At 38.3% G+C, this 21,729-nt stretch overlaps 1 protein-coding gene across 2 annotated transcripts in view; it reads left to right on the forward strand.

The window, feature by feature from the left end:
* The window catches only part of RAVER2 (ribonucleoprotein, PTB binding 2), a 99,522-nt gene that overhangs the window by 57,649 nt on the left and 20,144 nt on the right, over positions 1-21,729 (forward strand). Inside the window, exons 6-10 of one of the 2 annotated variants that reach the window (XM_036347933.1) lie at positions 1,681-1,766; positions 4,452-4,556; positions 4,711-4,822; positions 8,998-9,266; positions 20,370-20,481. In XM_036347933.1, the coding sequence (XP_036203826.1) occupies positions 1,681-1,766; positions 4,452-4,556; positions 4,711-4,822; positions 8,998-9,266; positions 20,370-20,481 (684 nt within the window). The remainder of the gene's footprint in view (positions 1-1,680; positions 1,767-4,451; positions 4,557-4,710; positions 4,823-8,997; positions 9,267-20,369; positions 20,482-21,729) is intronic. The other variant, XM_036347934.1, reaches the window with a different exon arrangement.

Genomic DNA, 21,729 nt, shown 5'->3' on the forward strand with positions numbered 1-21,729 from the left:
CTCCTCTATTGCTGAGAAATTATATCATGATAATTGCTGGAATTTATTTATTTCTTTTTTCCACTAATTGAAATGCTGTCTGGGATTGAGTTTTGTTGTTGTTGTCTATTGACATGATGAGTAACATTGATTGATTTTTAAAATATTAAACCTTTTCATTCCTAGGGTACACCTCCCTTGGTCATGTTGTATTATAATCCTTTGTGCATATTGTTGGTGGGAGGGTGGGCTGCTCCCTACACGGGGGAAGAGAGGGTTGTTAAGCTATATCTTCCTGGTCAAGCAAACAGGCTCAGTGTCTCAGCCCATTAGGTTTAGCAATGTCCAATTCCTTTTGCCTTATTCTTATTAATATTTAGCTAACTATGGTAACAATAGTGCTGTTCAGATCTTTTATATCTTTACTAATTTTCTGTCAACTTATTCTGTTAGTTATGTGAGGGAAGGATGGAGCACGTGGGAGACCTAGCCAATAGCTTAGGGTAAAAGCAGCTAGATATGAGATAGTGGACATTTTCAGTGTTTTGATTCTAGTTCTTGTTTTAAACTGGGAAATACTGTTTTCACTAAAAGCTGTGAAATATATTTTACTGTCTTATAACAAAATACAGTGACTCTCTGAAAAAAAGGAAGTAGTTTTTAATTTCTAACCATAAATTTTTGCTTTATATATTTTGAACCTTTGTTACTTGGTGTAGAGACATTTAAGCTTGTCTCATCCTCCTGATGAACTGGCCTCTTTATCATTATGAAATGACCATTTTTTATCCATCTTTCCTAATAAACAGTGTCTTTCTTTAAGCACCTCATCCTAATGACCTAATCTTCCTACCACCTACACTGAAACTAGCTCATTCTAAAGAAAGCATTTTCTAATAGTCAGTTTTCCAAAAACGTAATGGGCTGCCTCAGCAAGTAATGAAAATTTGAAACAGTTTTTAAAGCAAGGGATGAACTTGTAGGGATGTTATATATGTAAGTTCCAAATTTTTTTTTATCATTGGATTATTTGCTTTTTGAAGTGCTTTTTACATCTGACCTCCACTCGTTCTAATTGTTGTATTGCTAGAGAAATGTGTATATTATGACTATTTCCAGTTACTTTATAATAATAAAATGAAATTGCTTCATTTATTTTGTTCATTTTGAAAAACATCTCCTGATATTTGTGCTCTTAGACAAATTTGATAAAGAGTATGGTTACCATTCATTCCTTTTATCAACTGTTGTTTCTTTTGACTTTATTATGTAAATACTTTTTATGTATATATATTTTCCTCACAATTGTACTGTGTAGTTTTCAAAGACAGGTTTGTATTAAGTCCTTGCCTCCCACTCCTTGCCAAAATACCCCAAACCTAACAAAAATACTGAGCAAATAACGTGGATTCAACTAGTAGCATACTTGTTAAAAGATGGAATTGGTTTTGTTGCACTAAAGCACTAGAGAAGAGAAAAGCTAGGTTTGGTGTTTTACCATTATTACAGAAAGTGTGGGGATTTTAAATATCGCATGGAAAGAATCCTGTCCTTTTTGTGCACTGAAAAGGTCAGTATGTAAATGAACTTCCAATTAATTTGTTAAAAGTTTAAAGAAATATTCATTTATCCTTTTTGAAGTTTGTTTTATTTTTAAAACCATATATATCATAAAATTAAATTACTTTTATTTTCTTAAAGCAGTTCTTGGAACACCTCACAGCTTGCCACATCTGATGAATCCATCCATCTCCCCTGCATTTTTACATTTGAATAAAGCACATCAGGTATATAAACAGCATTGAATATTGAAACATCAAAAATTTGTAGTGAATATTTTGTTTGTTCTTTACAAGTAAAGTTCTCAAGTTAAATGAGTATTTAAAAAAATACTTATAAGTATAGGTACGTAAAAACATAATTTAGCCATGGCCAGTGTTGGTCAGTGGTTAAATGTTGGCCCATGCACTGAAGGGTTGAGGGTTCGAATCCTGGTCAAGGGCACATACCTAGGTTGTGGGTTTGCTCCCTGCCTCCCAGTCAAGCAACCAATTGATGTGTCTCTCTCACACTTCCTTCCTCTCTCATTCCCTCTCTTCCCTCTTTTCATCCCTCCTTTCCACTTTCTCTGAAAAACAATGGAAAAAATATCGTCAGGTGAGGATTAAAAACAAAGATATAAAAACATAATGAGAACATCAGATCAAATTAAGCTAATCAAAGCAGCATCGTTATATATTTATTGATTCCTGTGTGTAAGGCATTAAGTAAGGAAGGGTATATTTTGTGTGGTACATTTTTCTGTAACTAAATCAGTATAGTCATTCATTGATTAACAATAGGGATATGTTCCAAGAAATGCATAGTTAGGCGATTTCATCATGTATGAACTCACCTGTGTTGGTACATCTATATTGGGCACTGGCAGGAATGGAAATTGCTTGGGTGAATCAGTGAGTGAGTAGTGAAGGCCGAGGACATTGCTGTACACTAGCATAGTCTTTATAAATACTGTACACTCAGGCAACATTAAATTCATAAAAATTATTTTTCTTCAATAAGTAAATCTTAACTTTTACTTTTTTACTTTATAAATATAATTTTTATTTTTATTTATTTAAATATATTTTTATTGCTTTCAGAGAGGAAGAGAGAGATAGAAACATCAATGATGAGAGAGAATCATTGATCGGCTGCCTCATGCACATCCCCTACTGGGGATTGAGCCCACAACCCACGCATGTGCCCTTGATCGGAATAGAACCTGGGACCCTTCAGTCCACAGGCCGACGCTCTATCCACTGAGCCAAACTGGCTAGGGCTAAATGTAATTTTTTTAACTTTTCAACTCTTGTGAAAATATTTAGTTTAAAACTCACATTATTCATTTATACAAAAAAGCTTCCTCTCTTTATATCGTTATTCTCTAAGCTATTTTTTATTTCAAATATTTATTATTTTTACTTAAAAAAATTTTTTTGTTAAAAACTAAGACACGAACACACATTAGCTCAGGATCACCAGTATCACTGCCTTTCACCTCCACATCTTTCCCCACTGGAAGGTCTTAGGGCATGGAGCTGTTATTCCCTACCACTGTCATATGTTTGGTCCATCATTGACCAGAATGTTATATGGTGCGCGACTATAGCTCAGAAAAAGTCCTCTTATGTGGCCTTAACTCAGAAGAGTATTTACAGAAAGAAAAACAATAAATGAATGAACAATAACTCTTATTCTTAAATTTTAATTGATGTTATAAAAATAATTCGTATATCAGAGTAAAAATTTGTTTTACCTTTTTCAGATAAGTATCTTAAAATGTGTTTGTATATATAGCTATAATACTGGAGATGAACATTAATTTCAGGTAGCGTTAAGGCTGCATCTATATAGGAGCCCAGTTACAAATCAAACCTAATACATAACAGGTGATTGTAGATTGGGTGAATGTCTGGTCCTACACCTTGCTTTCTAAGGGAAAGGCCTACTTCTATTTATTTTTCATTCTTAGAATCTAACATAGGACCTTGTATATTATAGGGCCTTTGTTCATTCATTTACTCAACATGTTTAATGAGAATGTCACATACTAGACGCTCTGCTGATCATTGAGGCTACAGTATTGAACACACGTTGATCGCCACTGTTCTTATAAAATTTCAACAAATAGAGAAAATAAATAATTTATTACAATAAGGTGTGAAGAGTGATACAAAAAGGGTATTCAGAGAGTAGACAATATTCTCTTTATTTTAGAATTAAAATCAAAATGCTTGATTTTGCCTTTAAGGCCTGTCCAAGCTGGGCTCACCTGCTCCCATGCTCAGGGCATCGCTGTCTCAGCTACAGTGGCCTGCTTTGGCCCTCAAAGGGCCTTGTTCCCTTCTCCTTAGGTCTTTGCTCCTGCTGTTCCTTCTGCCTGGAGTGCTCTCCACTGCAGCATCACCTGATTCCCCCAGATTTCGCCTAGTTATTCTCCGCAGCCTTCCAATCTCTGTGCAATAGCTGGTTCCCCAGGAAAACCTTTGAAATTAACAATCTCACCCAACCCGCCACTGTCTGTTCTCATAGCTCCTTGTATTTTCCCTTCGTGTGCTCATTGCCATTCGTATTTATGTTTTTATCGTTAGTTAATGCCTTATTTCTTCAGGGAACGATAAGGTCATGAGGGCCGATCAGAGTGCTGTGTTTCCCACTATGTAGCACAGTGACGGACACGTAGGAAGTGCTCAGTCAGCCTTTGTTGAATGAGTAAATGAATAAGTAAATGATTGGATGATGCTGACATTAGAGTTACATCTTGTATATCATTACAAGAATTCATTGCTGTTGTCTGCAGTTGAAACATGAGATACAAAGAAGCTGTTGCTTTTGCTCAGATCAGCTAGAGAATTAAACCATGTGAATTAGGTTATACAACAAGCAGCTTCTAAAAATTAAACTAACTTGATGTTTTACGTTTTTCACAGAGCTCAATTATGGGTAATACTTCTAATTTATTCCTTCAGAACCTCTCCCATGTGTCACTGGCACAGCAACAATTAATGAAGTTTGAGAACATTCATACTAATAATGTAAGTATGGAATTGCTTTTTCTTTTGGAATGAGTTCTTTTTTTTTCTATAATCAGGCTATTGGTCAGATTGAATTTTCACTTGTGTAGCCTCTTAACTCAGTTATTTCCTGCTGCCATTGGCAAAGGTCTTACTTTCTCTTCTTCTTTTGCAGAAACCGGGATTACTTGGAGATCCCCCAGCGATGGTCCTTCAGGCTGCAGTAGGAATAGGGTCAGCACTTCCCTTGAAAACAGAGTTGGGTCATCATGGAGAAGCACATAAAAGTAAATGATGTGTATTTACTGAAAAGTCAGTAAACAGTCAGATTTGAGGTTTAAAGATAATTTACCTATATTCTACTTTTTACAGGAAGGTCAAATTTGAGTTTTTAGTCATTTAAAATTTCCAGGGCTCTTTTGGCTTTTCTGTTTTTAATATTAGAAAACTATTGATGTTGCTGATGGATTTGTTTCCATACCAAGATAAGACTTTCCCTGTGGGATAAGCTTTAATGTTTGGTAAAGGTTCGCAGCAGTGTGAGGCAAACACATAGGTCCATTTGAGAGTGACGTGCTGCCCCCTGGGCTGACAACAGATTACACAGGCATCCATTGAATATCTGCCTGGATAAGAAAACCTTAGCTTTTATTAAGGACCTAAAGGCCCAGTGCACAAAATTCGTGCACTCGGGTGTGTGTGGTGGGTCCCTCAGCCTGGCCTGCGCCCTCTCACAGTCTGGGAGCCCTCAGAGGATGTCCAACTGCCGGTGAGATGGGAGAAGCTCCCGCCACCGCTGCTGTGCTTGCCAGCCGTGAGCCCAGTTTCTGGCTGAGTGGTGCTACCCCTGTGGGAGTGCACTGACCACCAGGGGGCAGCTCCTGCATTGAGCGTCTGCCCCCTGGTGGTCAGTGTGTGTCATAGCAACCAGTCATTTCGCCATTTGGTCAATTTGCATATTAGCCTTTTATTATATAGAACTAGAGGCCCGGTGCACAAAAATTTGTGCACTGGGGGGGGGGGGGGTCCCTCAGCCCGGCCTGTGCCCTCTTGCAGTCTGGGACCCCTTGGGAGATAACGACCTGCTGGCTTAGGCCTGCTCCCGGGTGGCAGAGGGCAGGCCCAATCCCTAGGTGCAGCCCCTGGTCGGGCTCAGAGCAGGGCTGATTGGGAGGTTGGGGCACTGTCCCCTGTCACACTCAAGGCAGGGTCGATGGGGAGGTTGCGGCACCACCCCCGTCACGCACAGAGCAGGGCCAATCAGGAGGTTGGGGCGCTGTCCTGTCACTCACAGAGCAGGGCCCATCAGGGGGGTTGGGGCTCCGTACCCTGTCACGCACAGAGCAGGGTTGATCAGGGGTTTGGGGAGCTCCCCCCAGTCATGCACAGAGCAGGGCCCATCAGGGGGTTGGGGCGCCACACCCTGTCACACTCAGGGCAGGGCCGATGGGGAGGTTATGGCTCTACCCCATCACACACAGCGCAGGGCCTGTGGGGTGTGGTTGGGGCGCCGCCCTCTATCACCCACAGAGCAGGGCTGATCAGGGGGTTGGGCACTGCACCTGTCACACTCAGGGCAGGGCCGATGGGGAGGTTATGGCTCTACCCCGTCACACACAGAGCAGGGCCCGTGGGGGGGGGGGGCCGCCGCACCCTGTCACACACAGAGCAGGGCCGATCAGGGGGTTGGGGCGCTGCACCCTGTCACACACAGAGCCGCAAAGCGATCAGGGGTTTGGGGAGCTCCCACCTATCAGGCACAGAGCAGGGCTGATCAGGGGGTTGGGGCGCCTTCCCCTGTCACGAACAGAGCAGGGCGGATAGGGAGGTTGTGGCCCCGCCCCCTGTCACAGAGCCGCAGGGTGATCAGGGTGTTTGGGCGCTGCACCTGTCACACTGATCCCGGTGCCAGGAGGCCTTGCCGCTCTGCTGATCTTGGTGCTGGGAGGCATATTACCCTTTTACTATATAGGATAGAGGCCTGGGGCACGGGTGGGGGCCGGCTGGTTTGCCTTGAAGGGTGTCCTGGATCAGGGTGGAGGTCCCCACTGGGGTGCCTGGCCAGCCTGGATGAGGGGATGATGGCTGTTTGCAGCTGGTCACACACCCTTCAGGGTGGGGGTCCCCACTGGGGTGCCTGGCCAGTCTGGGTAAGGGGCTGAGGGCTATTTTCAGGCTGGCGGGTGACTGAAGCTCCCAACTGCACCTTTTTTTCTTTTTATTCTTTTTTATTCTGGGCCAGCTTTAGCTCTGAGGCTTGGCTCCAGCTCTTAGGCCTCAGCTGCTAAACACAGGTATCTGGTTTGTTTGGGTTCTATAATCGAAACACTGTTTCAGCTCCAGCTCTGAGATCCCAGCTGGCTGAAAGCAGGTTTCTGGGGTTTTGTTTAGCTTCTATATTTGTAACAATGTTTCAAACTGCAAGCTCAGAGGCCGGCAGCGGCAGGCGGGGAACGTTGGAGTCCTCCATCACTGAAGCAAGCAAGCCTCATGTTCGCTTCAAGCTGCCTGGCTGCCGGCTGCCATCTTGGATGGCAGTTAATTTGCATATCGCCCTGATTAGCCAATGGGAAGGGTAGCGGAGGTATGGCTAATTAAAGTTTCTTTATTTACTAGAGGCCCAGTTCTTGAATTTGTGCACCAGTGGGGTCTCTTGGCCTGGCCTGCGGAATTGTGCTGAAACCGGCTCTCCGATATCCCTCAAGGGGTTCTGGATTGTGAGAAGGCTCAGGCCAGGCCGAGGGACCCCCACCAATGCTCAATCAGGGCCAAGATGGGATGCAGGAGGTTGGTCAGCTGGGGAGGGGATGTGGGAGGGCTCCAGGTTGTGTCCGGCCCATCTCGCTCAGTCCTAATCTGCTGGACCCCAGCAGCAAGCTAACCTACTGGTCAGAGCGTCTTCCCCCTGGTGGTGGGTGCACATCATAGCAACTGGTCTACCAATCAACTGTCTGCCCCGTGGTGTTCAGTCACATCATAGCAAGCGGTTGAGCTCCCTTAGCATATCATTGGCATATTACCCTTTGATTGGTTGAACAGACGACCGGATACTTAGCATATTAGGCTTTTATATAGGATATCATTTTTTAAAATGTGATCTCCATATTAGTATTAGAAGAAAAATAATAATGTGTACAGTTTTTATTAAAAGAAAAATAGGAGCATGGTGGTTAATGTGATTTCTTACTTGAATATGATTTTGAAAGACACTTTCAGTGTGAGGATTAACTGAAATTTGCTTGAAGTGGGCATGCTGGGGGACCAGGGGCCACCATTAATAAAATTAAAATATATAGATGGGTAACATGTAGATGGGTAACATATATATCTTGTACATTAAACCAGCAAGTCAAATGATCAGATAACTCAGTTCTGACTGTTAGTAAACCATTACATAGATACAGAAATTTTTATGGTATCATAGGGGTCTGTCCTAAAAAATAAATTCTGTATGCCTGAAAGCTTATGCAAATATTTATTAGTTGTGTTGGATTAAATAATAAGCCATTTTCTTTTGCATGTGCTGCATTCAGTGTTCAATAAATATATCGCTAAGGGATAAAACCATCTCTTAAGTACATAATACTAAAAATAACAAGAAATTTGTTTAGTGGGTTTGTAAATTATAAATTTGACTTAAAGTAGTTATCAAAATTAGCTCTTTTCATTTAATTTTGATCTATAGATTTTTTTAAAAAGTGGAATGGTTCAGAATTTGCCTATTCAAGCTTTGATGTTTTTTTCCTCCCAGAATTTCTTGTTATGCCCTAAAAATAAAAATGTAAAACTTTCATGTTAAATTTGCTGATCTATTCACAAATATTGATGTGTTTTAAAAAGTGGTGTGCTAATGTTTAAAAACCAGTTCTCTAGAGTAAAAACATCTTGATCTGTAGAATTTGTGATTTCTGTGTGTAAACACTCCAACTGTGGTTGATTCAGGTTGCCAGTGTGAAGACATTGAACTGGAGATCAGGGAAGAGATGAGCTGGTGCAAGAAAGCTGACCAAATTTATTGTTGGAGTTAATCTAATTTTACCAATTTTTAAGAGAAAATTTTTTAAACTGAAGACTATAATTATTCCTTCAAATATGGAAGCAGGCAAATTACAATGACTGGGCATTTTTAAAAAAGGCACTGATGCCACTGAAATGCCAAACAGTGCATACATTTTGCATTCAACTTTTAAAATAAAGAATTAAAACTTAGAATTAAAAAATGTAATATTCTTGAGACTATACTGGGAGTTGTTTAAGAAAGGCATGATTTCTATTATAGGTTTTTGTTTTCCTAGGAACCTGCTAATTTACAACTTCTAACCTCCCCTTTTGAATGTAACTGTTCTCTAATAGATTAAAAAATGTTTGTTTGCATTTTGCCTATAATTTATCAAAATCAAAAGGACTATTATGAATAAGTCTTGTCTAACCAAAAGTTTTTGGCATTTGTGGTTCCCTACAGCATCTAATCTGATTCCAACTCAAACAACTCTAACAGCTGGAATGGGCTTATTACCGTTCTTTCCAAATCAGCACATTGCTGGACAAGCTGGGCCAGGGCATGGGAATACTCAGGAGAAACAGCCAGCCTCCGTGGGAATAGCAGAAGGAAATTTCTCAGGGTCACAGGCTTATCTTCAGAGCTTTCCGAACCTTACTGCTGGAGGTTTGCTGGCAGGACACCATAAGCAACAACAGAGTCAGCCAAAAAGCACAGAGATGAGTTCAGGGGTAAGAAAACTCTGTGTGTGTGCACACACGTACTCACACATACACAAACAATGCAGGTGCATGTTACAAGTACATGTACGTTATATAAATTATATATATATATATATATATATATATATATATATATATATACACACACACACACACACATATATATATTTTTTTTCTTTTAAATTTTATCTTAAATGAGATTATTCTAATTCCAGAATGTTCTAATTTTTGCTTATTTTACAGGTGATATAATTTATGAAATATAAAAGCAATATTAACTTTTTTTATTTCAAAGGAAGTTAATATAAAGTATGAAATATCAATTACAAACTAGATCATCGCTATTATATATCAAAGACATGATGGCTTTTTTATAGTGTATACTTCTCAAAATAGAAGAAATATTGCACTCTTAAAGAAACTTACTATAAACAAACAAAAATCTATCTTTTGATAAGTTATATCAGTTGATGTTTGGGACTATGCTTAATTACTTGCCAGTTTGTTAGTAAATAAAATTATTTTAATTTGTGTAAAATGAAGTGTTTTTTTTCTAATATATTTTTTTATTGATTAAGATATTACATATGTGTCCTTATCCTCATGTTACCCCCTACCCCCCCACCCCCACCCCCCGCTCATGCCCTCACCCCCCCCCCCCCCCCCGTTGTCCATGTCCATTGGTTAGGCCTATATGCTTGCATATAAGTCCTTTGGTTGATCTTTCCCCCTTACCCCCACCCTCCCCTACCTTCCCTCCAAGGCCCGACAGTCCAATCAATGCCTCTCCGTCTCTGGATCAGTCCTTGTTCATCAGTTTATGTGGTTCATAATATTCCACAAGTGAGTGAGATCATGTGGTATTTATCCTTCTCTGACTGGCTTATTTCACTTAGCATAATGCTCTCCAGTTCCATCCATGCTGTGGCAAATGGTAAGAGTTCCTTTTTCTTCTTCCTCTTCTTAAAGAATACCTTTCAGCATTTCATATAATGCTGGTTTGGTGGTGATGAACTCCTTTAGCTTTTTCTTATCTGTGAAGCTCTTTATCTGACCTTCAATTCTGAATGATAGCTTTGCTGGATAAAGTAATCTTGGTTGTAGGTTCTTGCTATTCATCACTTTGAATATTTCTTGCCACTCTCTTCTGGCCTGCATGGTTTCTGTTGAGAAATCAGCTGTCAGTCATATGGGTACTCCCTTGTAGGTAACTGACTTTTTTTCTCTTGCTGCTTTTAAGATTCTCTCTTTGTCTTTTGCTCTTGGCATTTTAATTATGATGTGTCTTGGTGTGGTCCTCTTTGGATTCCTTTTGTTTGGGGTTCTCTGCACTTCCTGGACTTGTAAGTCTATTTCTTTCACCAGGTAGGGGAAGTTTTCTGTCTTTATTTCTTCAAATAGGTTTTCAATATCTTGCCCTCTCTCTTCTTCTGGCACCCCTATAATTCTGATGTTGGTATGCTTGAAGTTGTCCCAGAGGCTCCTTACACTATCTTCATATTTTTGGATTCTTTTTTCTTTTTGCTTCTTTGGTTGGGTATTTTTTGTTTCTTCGTATTTCAAATCTTTGACTTGATTCTTGGCATCCTCTTGTCTGCTGTTGGATCTCTGTATATTATCCTTTATTTCATTCAGTGTATGCTTAATTTCTAGTTGGTCTTTTTTCATATGCTCCAGGGTCTCACTAAATTTATCGTTGGTTTCCATAAAATTCTTGAAAAACCTTATAAACGTGGTTTTAAACTCTATATCCAGTCATTTGCTTTCCTCCATTTCTGTCATTTGTGACCTGTTTCTTTGTCTCCGCATTTTTTATGCTTCCCTGTGTTGGTAGAGTGGTTTTGTGTGCTAGGTGTCCTGTAGGGCCCAGTGGCTCAGCCTCCCCAGTTACGTGAGGTGGACACTCTTGGTGCACCCCCTTGTGGGCTTTGTGCACAGTCTTGTTGTAGTTATGCCTTGATTGTTGTAGGTATCACTGGGAGGAATTGACCTCCAGGCCAATTGGCAGTGAGAATCAGCTGTGTCTGCAGTGGGAGAACTTCTGTGCTGGAGACACCCTTCTGGGGCAAGACTTGCTTCAGTGGGGCTTTGGTGCTCACTGAGTCTGCCCCCTGAGTGTGTCCCTTATGGATCTGAGGAGTTGTAATCTGGATGGTCCCACTCTGACTACTGGGTACACTGGCTCTTGGATCTAAGGAGGTGCTAATTTAGTCTCTGCCTGAGGTTACCCAGCAAGAGCTATGAAAAGATCTGCAGATACCCCTTCCTTTTTTGGAGTTTGGAGGTGCCCAGATGAGGCCCAGCTGTGAAGCAATGCAAGCTGCTGTGGGGCCTTGGGCCTTCTCTTGGAAGTTCTGGGTCTGTCTGGCCCAGCTGTAATTTGTTAGGTAATTTTCAGGTTGCAAAGGGACAGGGCATTCATATGCAAAAGCCTCTGCCGCAGCCTGGGTGGGGTGGGGTCTCAAGGAATCAACAGGGCGGAGCAAGCAGCTATGGCTGGTCCTTGGCCCTGCCCTAAGGGGCCGTGCGTCTCGGTGTCCCGGTAATTTAATTGCTGCAAGCACCTCTGAGGGAAAGCTGCCCTCAAGTTCCGAGTTCTGCCTGCTGCCAGACAGTCCAGTTTCTCCCTGTATGAGTCCTGGGTCCCCAGAGACTTCACGGAACTGGAGTTTAGAGCAGTCGAGAGCTTGTGACTCCCTCCCGATTCAAAAAGACAGCTGCGTCCTCAGGTGCCAGCCCCTTTCTCTGTGTGCTCGAGCCTCCGTACCTTTGCACTTTACTTCCGCAGCTCCTGAGTCTCAGAGTGCTTTTCTTTCCTTCTAGTTGTAGAATTTCCGCTCAGCCAGCCTTCCTGTAGTTCTGGATGATGTCTGTTTTGTCTTTTTGTTGTATTTTTGAAGTTGTTGTAGGAGGCAGCAATTTCGGTGTTTACCTATGCCGCCATCTTGGTTTCTCTCTAAAATGAAGTTTTTAAGTCTGTTGCTGTAAAATAATTTATATATAAATTTTGTACTATACATTGTTGCCTTTAAAAAGTTTGAGATATGCATGGTTTACGCAAATACTTGATATTAAAAAAAATAAACTAATTTAAGTTCAAAATTTTGTATTTTGGAAAAACTTATGATGTCATTAATATTTATCTAATTATATAGTGATGTTTGTAAGACTTTGTAAGTAAATAATGCTGTTCTTTGAGATATACTCATTTTTTTTCTATTTTAAATGTATTCTGTAGTTAGTTCGGGTATTATTTTAATATTGAGAGGGAGAATCAGTTTTATTTTATTAAATATGTCAAAGTCAGTTATGACACTCTGGTTTGTCTGAAAGAATCTAAACTCTGTTTTAATTCTGGAAGTTTTACCCAGTCAATGTTGTTGTTGTTGTTAATCCTCACCTAAGGATATTTTCCCATTGATTTATAGGGAGAGTGGAAGAGAGAGAGAAAGAAAGAAACATCAATGTGAGCAAAACAAATCAATTGGTTGCCTCCTGCACGAGTCCCCCCACTCTCCCACCAGGGCCTGGGAGGAGCCTGCAACCCAGGTACCTACCCTTGATCAGAATTGAACCTGGGACCCTTTGGTTGCAGGCCAACACTGTGCCCACTGAGTCAAACCGGCTAGGGCCCCAGTCATTTTAATGGTTATAAACCACTGGCGTTTATAAATGTTATAATTGGTGGGTAAAATACAGTATATTTAATTTTCATTTTATTTGTACTCTAAAATTCCTTTTGGTTTGCAAGTGGTGTAAAACTCAGGCTATAAGGAGAATATGAGAAAAAAAATCACCTAGTTGGCTATATTCAAATGTCAAAATAATATTGAATTTGTAAGAGGTTTGGTGCCACTTAGTCACATTCTATCCACTTTTATGGATAGAATGTCCTACAATTAAAAAATAAAACTAGGGCAGTACTTCGTAGAATGAATTTTTAAAAAATTATCTGCAAATATTAATTGCTTGAGTTATTGAGGGAAATTAAACAAATAGAATTTATATATGAATTACTTAATCTTTTTGCATCGGATCTTTAATTCATAGTAAATGAAAGCACCATGGTCTCTAGAAAAACTGGATATGAGGCGATACACATAATGGGCAAATGAGAAGCTATTCACAAGACGACAGCCAAAGTCAGGCAGACGTCCTTTCCCCACTGTGTATTCTTGGCACTCTTGTGAAACATAGTTGACCACAAATGCGTGGGTTTATTTCTGGACTGTTTTGTCAATATTTGGGCAAAGTTTTATGCCAGTATCATACTGTTTTGATTACTATGGTTTTGTAGTATAGTTTGAAACCAGGAAGTGGAATGTCTCCAAATGTGTTCTTTCTCAAGGTATCCCTAGCCACTTGGGGTCTTTGGGTTCCATACAAATTATAGGATTCCTTTTCTATTACTGTAAAAAGTGCCATTGAAATTTTTACTGGAATTTGTTAAATTTATAGGTTGCTTTGGGTAGTATGGACATTTTTTCCCCCTAAAATATGTTTTTATTGATTGTTTTTTAGAGAGAGAGGAAGGGAGAGGGATAGAGAGATAGAAACATCCATGAGAGAGAAAACTCATCAGTGGGCTACCTCCTGCACGCAGCACCCCCCCCCCTCCGCCACCCCTCTAGGAGATCTAGCCTGCAACTTGGGCATGTGCCCTGAGCAGGACTCTAATCAATGGCCTTTTGTTTCCTGGGTCAGTGCTCAGCCACTGAGCTACACCAGCCAGGCGGTAGTATGGACATTTTAAAAATATTATTTCTTACATGATATTATTCTGTTAACAAAGGCTATCTTTCCAGTTGTATTGCTTTTTATTTCTTTTATCAATGTCTTATGCTTTCCAGTGTACAGATCTTTCACCTTCTTAGTTAAATTTATTTCTAAATATTTTATTCTTTTTGATATTATAAATTAGATTTTTCTTAATTAAAAAATAGTTTATTGGTAGTATATTGTTAGTATGTAGAAATGCCACTGATACAAACAGATTATTTAACATCTTCCTTTCTGATTTGGATGCCTTTTTATCCTTTTCTTGCCTAATTGCTCTCTGGCTAGGACTGCCAGTACTCTGTTGAATAAAATGGGCAACCGTGTCTTGTTCCTGATCTCAGAGGAAAAACGTTCAGCTTTTCACCATTGAATATGATGTTCTCTGTGGGCATGTCTTTTATGTATGGCTTTTATTATCTGGAGTTCTATTTGTAGCTTTTATTATGAAAGGATGTTCAGTTTTCACTAATGTGTTTTCTGTATCTATCGAAATCATTATGTTTCTTTTCCTTTATTCTATTTAATGTGGTGTATCACATTTATTGATTTGTATATGTTGAACCATTCTTACATCCCAAGGTTAAATCCCAGTGGATTGTGGTGCATAACTCTTTTAATGGGTTGTTGAATTCAGGTTGCTTATATTTTGTTTAGGGTTGCTAATATTGATGAGGATTTTTGCACGTATGTTCATCAGGGATATTGGCCTAAATTTTTTTCTTGTAGTGTCCTTGTCTAGCTTTGGTATGAGGGAAGTGCTGGCCTTGTAAAACAAATTAGGAAGTGTTTATTGAAGAGTTTCCGAAGCACTGGCATTAATTCTTCTTTAAATATTTGGTAGAATTCACCAGGTAAGCCTGAGCTTTTCATTGTTGGGAATTTATTTAATTTTAAATTAATTTAGTTATTTTTATTGTTTAAAGTATTACATGTCTTCTTTTTTCCCCGAGTGACCCCCCGGCCTCTCCCACCCCCGAGGGCAAGCCCCCACCGCCCCAGTGTCTGTGTCCATTGGTTATGCTAATATGCATGCATACACGTCCTTTGGTTGATTTCTAACCCCTCCCTCCCCTGCCTTCTCTCTGAGGTTGGACGGTTTGTTCAGTGCTACCTTGTCTTAAGATCTATTTTTGTTCATCAGTTTATGTTGATCATTATATACCACATATGAGTGAGATCATGTGACATTTATCTTTCTCGGACTGGCTTATTTCCCTTATCATAATGCTCTCCAGTTCTGTCCATGCTGTTGCAAATGGTAAAAGTTCCTTCTTTTTTATAGCAGTGTAGTATTCCATTGTGTAGATGTACCACAGTTTTTTAATCCACTCATCTGCTGATGGGCACTTAGGCTGTTTCAAATCTTAGCTGTTTTAAATTGTGCTGCTATGAACACAGGAGTGCATATATCCTTTCTGATTGGTGTTTCTGGTTTCTTGGGATATATTCCTAGAAGTGGGATTACTGGGTCAAATGGGAGTTCCATTTTTAGTTTTTTTGAGGAAACTCCATACTGTTTTCCACAGTGGCTACACCAGTCTGAATTCCCATCAGCAGTGCACGAGTGTTCCTTTTTCTCCACATCCTCACCAGCACTTGCCCTTTGTTGATGATAGCCATTCTGACAGGTGTGAGATGGTACCTCATTGTTGTTTTGAATTGCATCTCTCGAATGATTAGTGACTCTGAGCATGTTTTCATATGTCTCTGGGCCTTCTGTATGTCCTCTTTTGAAAAGTATCTACTTAGGTCCTTTGCCCATTTTTTGATTGGATCGTTTATCTTCCTTTTGTTAAGTTGTATGAGTTCTCTGTAAATTTTGGAGATTAACCCTTAGCTGAAATAGCATTGACAAATATGTTCTCCCATGCAGTGGGCTTTCTTGTTGTTTTGTTGATGGTTTCTTTTGCTGTGCAGAAGCTTTTTATTTTGATGTAGTCCCATTTGTTTATTTTCTCCTTAGTTTCCATTGCCCTGAGGAGCTGTATCAGTAAAGATATTGCTACAGCATATGTCTGATATTTTGCTGCCTATGAAGTCTTCTAAGATTTTTATGGTTTCCCGTCTTACACTTAAGTCCTTTAACCATTTTGAGTTTTTGTATATGGTGTAAGTTGCTGATCTAGTTTCATTTTTTTGTATGTATCTGAACAAATTTCCCAGCACCATTTATTGAAGAGACTGTCTTGACTCCGTTGTATGCTCTTGCCTCCTTTGTCAAATATTAATTGAGCATAATGGCTTGGGTCGATTTCTGGGTTCTCTTTTCTGTTCCATTGGTCTATATGTCTGTTCTTGTGCCAGTACCAGGCAGTTTTGAGAATTGTGGCTTTGTAATACAGCTTGATATCTGGTATTGTGATCCCTCCAACTTTGGTCTTCTTTCTCAGGATTGCTGTGGCTATTTAGGGTCTTTTTTTATTCCAGATGAATTTTTGGAGAGTTTTTTCTAAGTCTGTGAAATATGCTGTTGGTATTTTAATGGGGATTGCATTAAATCTGTAGATTGCTTTGGGTAGTATGAACATTTTAATGATGTTGATTCTACCAGTCCATGAACACAGTATGTTCTTTCATTTGTTTATATCTTCCTCTGTCTCTTTTTTCAATATCCTGTAGTTTTCCGAGTACAGGTCTTTTACCTCCTTAGTTAAATTTATTTCTAGGTTATCTTAATTTTTTTGGTGCAATGGTAAATGGGATTGTTTTTTTAGTTTCTCTTTCTGTGAGTTCATTATTGGTGTACAAAAAAGCCATAAGTTTCTGGGTGTTAATTTTATATCCTCCTACCTTGCTGAATTCATTTATTAAATCTAGTAGTTTTATGATGGAGTCTTTGGGGTTTTCTACGTACAGTATCATGTCATCTGCGAATAATGACAGTTTTACTTCTTCTTTTCAAATTTGGATGCCTTTTATTTCTTCTTGTCTGATTGCTATGACTAGCACTTCCAGTAGTATATCAAACAGGAGTGGCAAAAGTGGGCATCCCTGTCTTGTTCCTGTTCTTAAGGGAAATGAATTTAGTGTTTGCCCATTGAGTATGATGTTGGCTGTAGGTGTGTCATATAAGGCTTTTATTATGTTGAGATATGATCCCTCTATTCCCACTTTGCTGAGAGTTTTTATCAAAAAAGGGTGTTGGATTTTATCAAATGCTTTTTCTGCATCGATGGATATGATTGTGTGATTTTTGTCTCTAAATTTATGTCATGTATCACATTTATTGATTTGCGAATATTGTACCATCCTTGCGTCCCTGGAATAAATCCCACTTGGTCACTGTGTATGATCTTTCTAATGTAATAGTGGATCCGATTTGCTAGAATTTTGTTGAGGATTTTAGCATCTATATTCATGAGGGATATTGGCCTGTAATTCTCTTTCATTGTGGTGTCTTTATCTGGTTTTGGAATTAGGGTAATGCTGGCTTCACAGAAAGAGCTGGGAAGTATGCCTTCCTCTTGAATTTTTTGGAATAGTCTGAGGAGGATGGGTTTTAGTTCTTTGAATGCTTGGTAGAACTCCCCTGTAAAGCCATCAGGACCAGGCTTTTGTTTGCTGGAAGATTTTTATAGAGAGGAAGAGAGAGGGATAGAGAATTAGAAACAAGGATCAGCTGCCTCCTGCACACCCCCTACTGGGAATGTGCCCGCAACCAAGGTACATGCCCTTGACCGGAATCGAACCTGGGACCCTTGAGTCTGCAGGCCGACGCTCTATCCACTGAGCCAAACCAGCCAGGGCTGCTGGAAGATTTTTGATCACTGCTTCAATTTCTTCGATAGTTATTGGCCTATTTAGGCTTTTTGATTCTTCCTGATTGAGTTTTGGAAGCTTTTATTTTTCTAAGAATATGTCCATTTCATCCAGGTTGTCCAGTTTGTTGGAATAGAGTTGTTCATAGCACTTTTTTCATAATCCTTTGTATTTCTGTGGGGTTGGTTGTTACTTCAACTCTTTCATTTCTGATTTTGTTTATTTGGGTCCTCTCTCTTTGCTTCTTGGTTGTTGGGAATTTTTTTATTAATCCTTACTCCTTATTGGTCTGTTCAAATTTCTTTATGATTCAATCTTTGTAGAATGTTTCCAGAAATTTATCCATTTCTTGTAGTTTATCCAATTTGTTGGCATATGTTTGTTGATAATAGTCTATTATGATCCTTTGTATGTATATCTGTGGTATCAGTTATAATGTCTTCTCTTTCATTTATAATTTTGAGTCCTTTCTCTTTTGCTCTTGGTTAGTCTAGCTAAACGTTTAGTTTACCTTTGAAGACATCAATACTTCGCTCTATTGATCTTCCTTTCTCTTGTCTGTTTTACTTATTTCTACTCTAGTAAATAATATTTCCTTACTTTGGTTAATTTTGGGCTTAGTTTGTTCTTTTTCTGATTCCTTGAGGTGTAAAGTTAGGTTGTTCGCTTTTTTCTTCATATAGGCATTTACCGCAATACAATTCTACCTTAGAACTGCTTTTGCTGCATCCTGTAACTTTTGAGTATGTTGTTTTCCATTTTTATTTGTCTCAAGAGATTTTTTTTAAATTTCCCTTTTATCTCTTCTTTAACCCATTAGGAGTGTGTTGTTTAATTTCTACATATTTGTGATTTTTCTACTTTTTTTCCTGTTATTGATATCTAGCTTCATACCCCTGTGGTCAGAACAACACCTGAGATTGTTTCAGTGTTCTTAAATCTGTTAAGGCTTGTTTTGTCACTCAACCTTTTTTTGTTTTTGCTTCTGCTTTTGGTGTCATATCCAATAAATCTTTGCCAAATTTAATAACATGAAGCTTTCCATGTAAGCTTTTCCTTTTAGAGATTTATAGTTTTAGCTCTTACATTTAGGCCTTTGATCCATTTTGAGTTAATTTTTGTATATGGTGTTAGATAAGAATCTACTTCATTCTGTTACATGTGGATATCCAAGTATTTGTTGAAAAGACTGTCCATTCCCCATTGAATAATCTTGACACTCGTTAAAAATCATTTAACCATGTACATATGTGGGGATTTATTTCTGGGATCTGTATTCTGTTCCATTCACCTGTTTGTCTGTTTTTATGCCAGTATCACACTGTTAAGATTACTATAGCTTTATAGTAAGTTTTGACGTCATAAAGTGTGGGCCCTCTATTCTTGTTTCTTTATCACCTTCCAGCAACTTTTGGGGAGTCCCTTAATATGAACCTTAGGATAAGCTTTTATTTTCTGCAAAAAAGTTGGAATATTAATTGGGATTAGTGAATCTGTAGATTAGTTGGGGTAGTACTGACACTTTAACAGTATTGTTTCCAATTCATGAACATGGGATGTATTTTCATTTATTTGTCATCTTTTAATTTTTTCAACAATGTTTTATAGTTTTTCAGTGTACAAGCACTTATCCTTGGTTCAGTTAATTCCTAAGTATTTTATTCTACTGGAATTGTTTTCTTTTTGTATTGTCCTTTGTTAGTATATACAAACACAACTGTTCTTTGCATGTGGATTTTTGTATCCTGAAATTCATTTATTAGTTCTAACAGTGTTGGTGTAATCTTCTTTATGTCATATGCAAAAAGAGATAATTTTACTTTTTTGTTTCTAATTTGGATGCCTTTTATATCTTTTTCCTGCTTAGTTGCTCTGGCTAGAATTTCCAATACTGTGTTGAACAGAAGTGGTGAAGGCATCTTCGTCTTATTCTTGATCTTCAGTCTTTCACCATTGAGTATAATATTAGCTTTTTCACACATGACTTTTTTATGGTAGTTTCCTTCTATTTCTAGTTTGCTGAGGGTATTGAATTTTGTCAACTGCTTTTTCTGCATTGTTTCATTTCTCTTTAAATGTTTGGTAGAATTCTCCAGTGAAGCCATTTCATCCATTAGCATTATTCTGGCTAATGTAATATAGCTGTTAAGAAAGAAAGGGTTCCAGGCCTGGCTTCAACACATACTATGTACGTTTTAGAAAAAAAAATGTTGATAACTTTGTTTCTGGAAGTAAGTTATGAAATTTGTTTTTTCTTCTGAAGATGAATTGTCTCCTGGTTCAAATGAGAAGGTTGTACAAGATCTCTTTTAATTGTCTTTCAGTTCTAAAGTTCAATGGTTCCAGAATAGTCTTTTAAAAACTTACTGAAAAAATAATAGCAGGTGAAATATAATTTTAATCAATATCCAGAAATATTTCATAACTTTATATCTCCATAGGTAGAAACAGTTTCTACAAGTTTTTACCACACTAGGTTTATTGAAGAATAAGTATTTCCTTATTCCTTCTTCATTTTTATTTTCTTGTACTTCTTATTAATTAAGTTCCTACTCTTTTGTTTTTGATAAATAGGCTGCCTCTAAGAATCAGACTTCACTCTTGGGAGAACCGCCAAAAGAAATCCGGCTGAGTAAAAATCCCTACTTAAACTTGGCCAGTGTGCTGCCCAGTGTGTGCTTATCATGTAAGTGAGAACTCAGTATTAATATTTTGGAGTTTCATTGAATACTTTCCATAATGAGTTTTACGTCAGTTTTTAATTTGATAGAAACAAATCATACCTATTGACCAGTTAAAGCCTAAATTATGATCCCGGTCTTTAAAATGAAAGAATAACTAAAATTAACCCTTAAAATGCATTTTACATTATTGAAGGCATCTTTTATAATACTTTATTAAGGATATAATTAATTTTTTGAATTATTGAATCATTAAAAAATAATTGGGCAGAAGAATTCTTTGGCACAATAATTCTTTACAGATAGAATCATATTTCTAAAATAGAGTTTTAAACTTCTAAGTAATTTAATATATCTGGAGTATTAGCCAAGTACACCAAAAACATATGAGCTACTCAATGGCAGAAGTGGAATTCTCGTGTACTTTTTTGGAGGGTCTCCTCAGGCCTTCAGTTCGTGTAAATTAACAGTCTTAAGAGAAAATCACAACTGTGGCTTACGCTGTACATATACTAGGATATTCACTAGAACATCGTTGTAAACGGTAAAAACTAGAAAGTGCCTTAAGGTCCGTTTACAGGAATGAATAGTTTGTCATAAAATGGAATATTATGCAACTTTTCTTTTATAATCATGTACTAATGGAAAATGATCTCTAAAACAAATTAAGTGGAAAAAGCAAATGTATGTATAAAATGATTCCATTTGTTTATTTAAAGCCAAATATTCTTACATGTACATATTTGAATGTGTAAATGGATAAAGTAAATCTGGGAAAATAAATTTTAAACTGCCACCCCTGGGAAAAAGAGTAGGATTGGTTGAGAAGAGATGAAAGATGAATTTTGTTTTTAATGTGCATTATCTTTATTTTATCGAGTATCCTCTTGAATCTAAACATTAATTTCTAATTTTTTAAAAGCCAGAAAAAAATTTAATATGCTTTTAGAACATCTATATTTTTAACTGGTCTAAAAATTGATAGTTACAACTGTTACATAAACAAGAAAGGTTAGTTTACATTCTGTATGCCTTGTTTTGGAGATTATACGTACATATGCATTTTTAAAAATATGTTTTTATTGATTTCAGAGAGGAAGAGAGATGGAGACAGATAGAAACATCAATGATGAGAAACAATCATTGATTGGCTTGATCGGTTGCCTCCTGCAGGCTCCCTACTGGGGATCGAGCCTGCAACCTGGACATGTGCCCTTGACCGGAATCGAACCTGGGACCCTTCAGTCCATAGA

This window comes from Myotis myotis, unplaced genomic scaffold (assembly GCF_014108235.1).
Source record: "Myotis myotis isolate mMyoMyo1 unplaced genomic scaffold, mMyoMyo1.p scaffold_m19_p_2, whole genome shotgun sequence".
NCBI lineage: Eukaryota > Metazoa > Chordata > Mammalia > Chiroptera > Vespertilionidae > Myotis > Myotis myotis.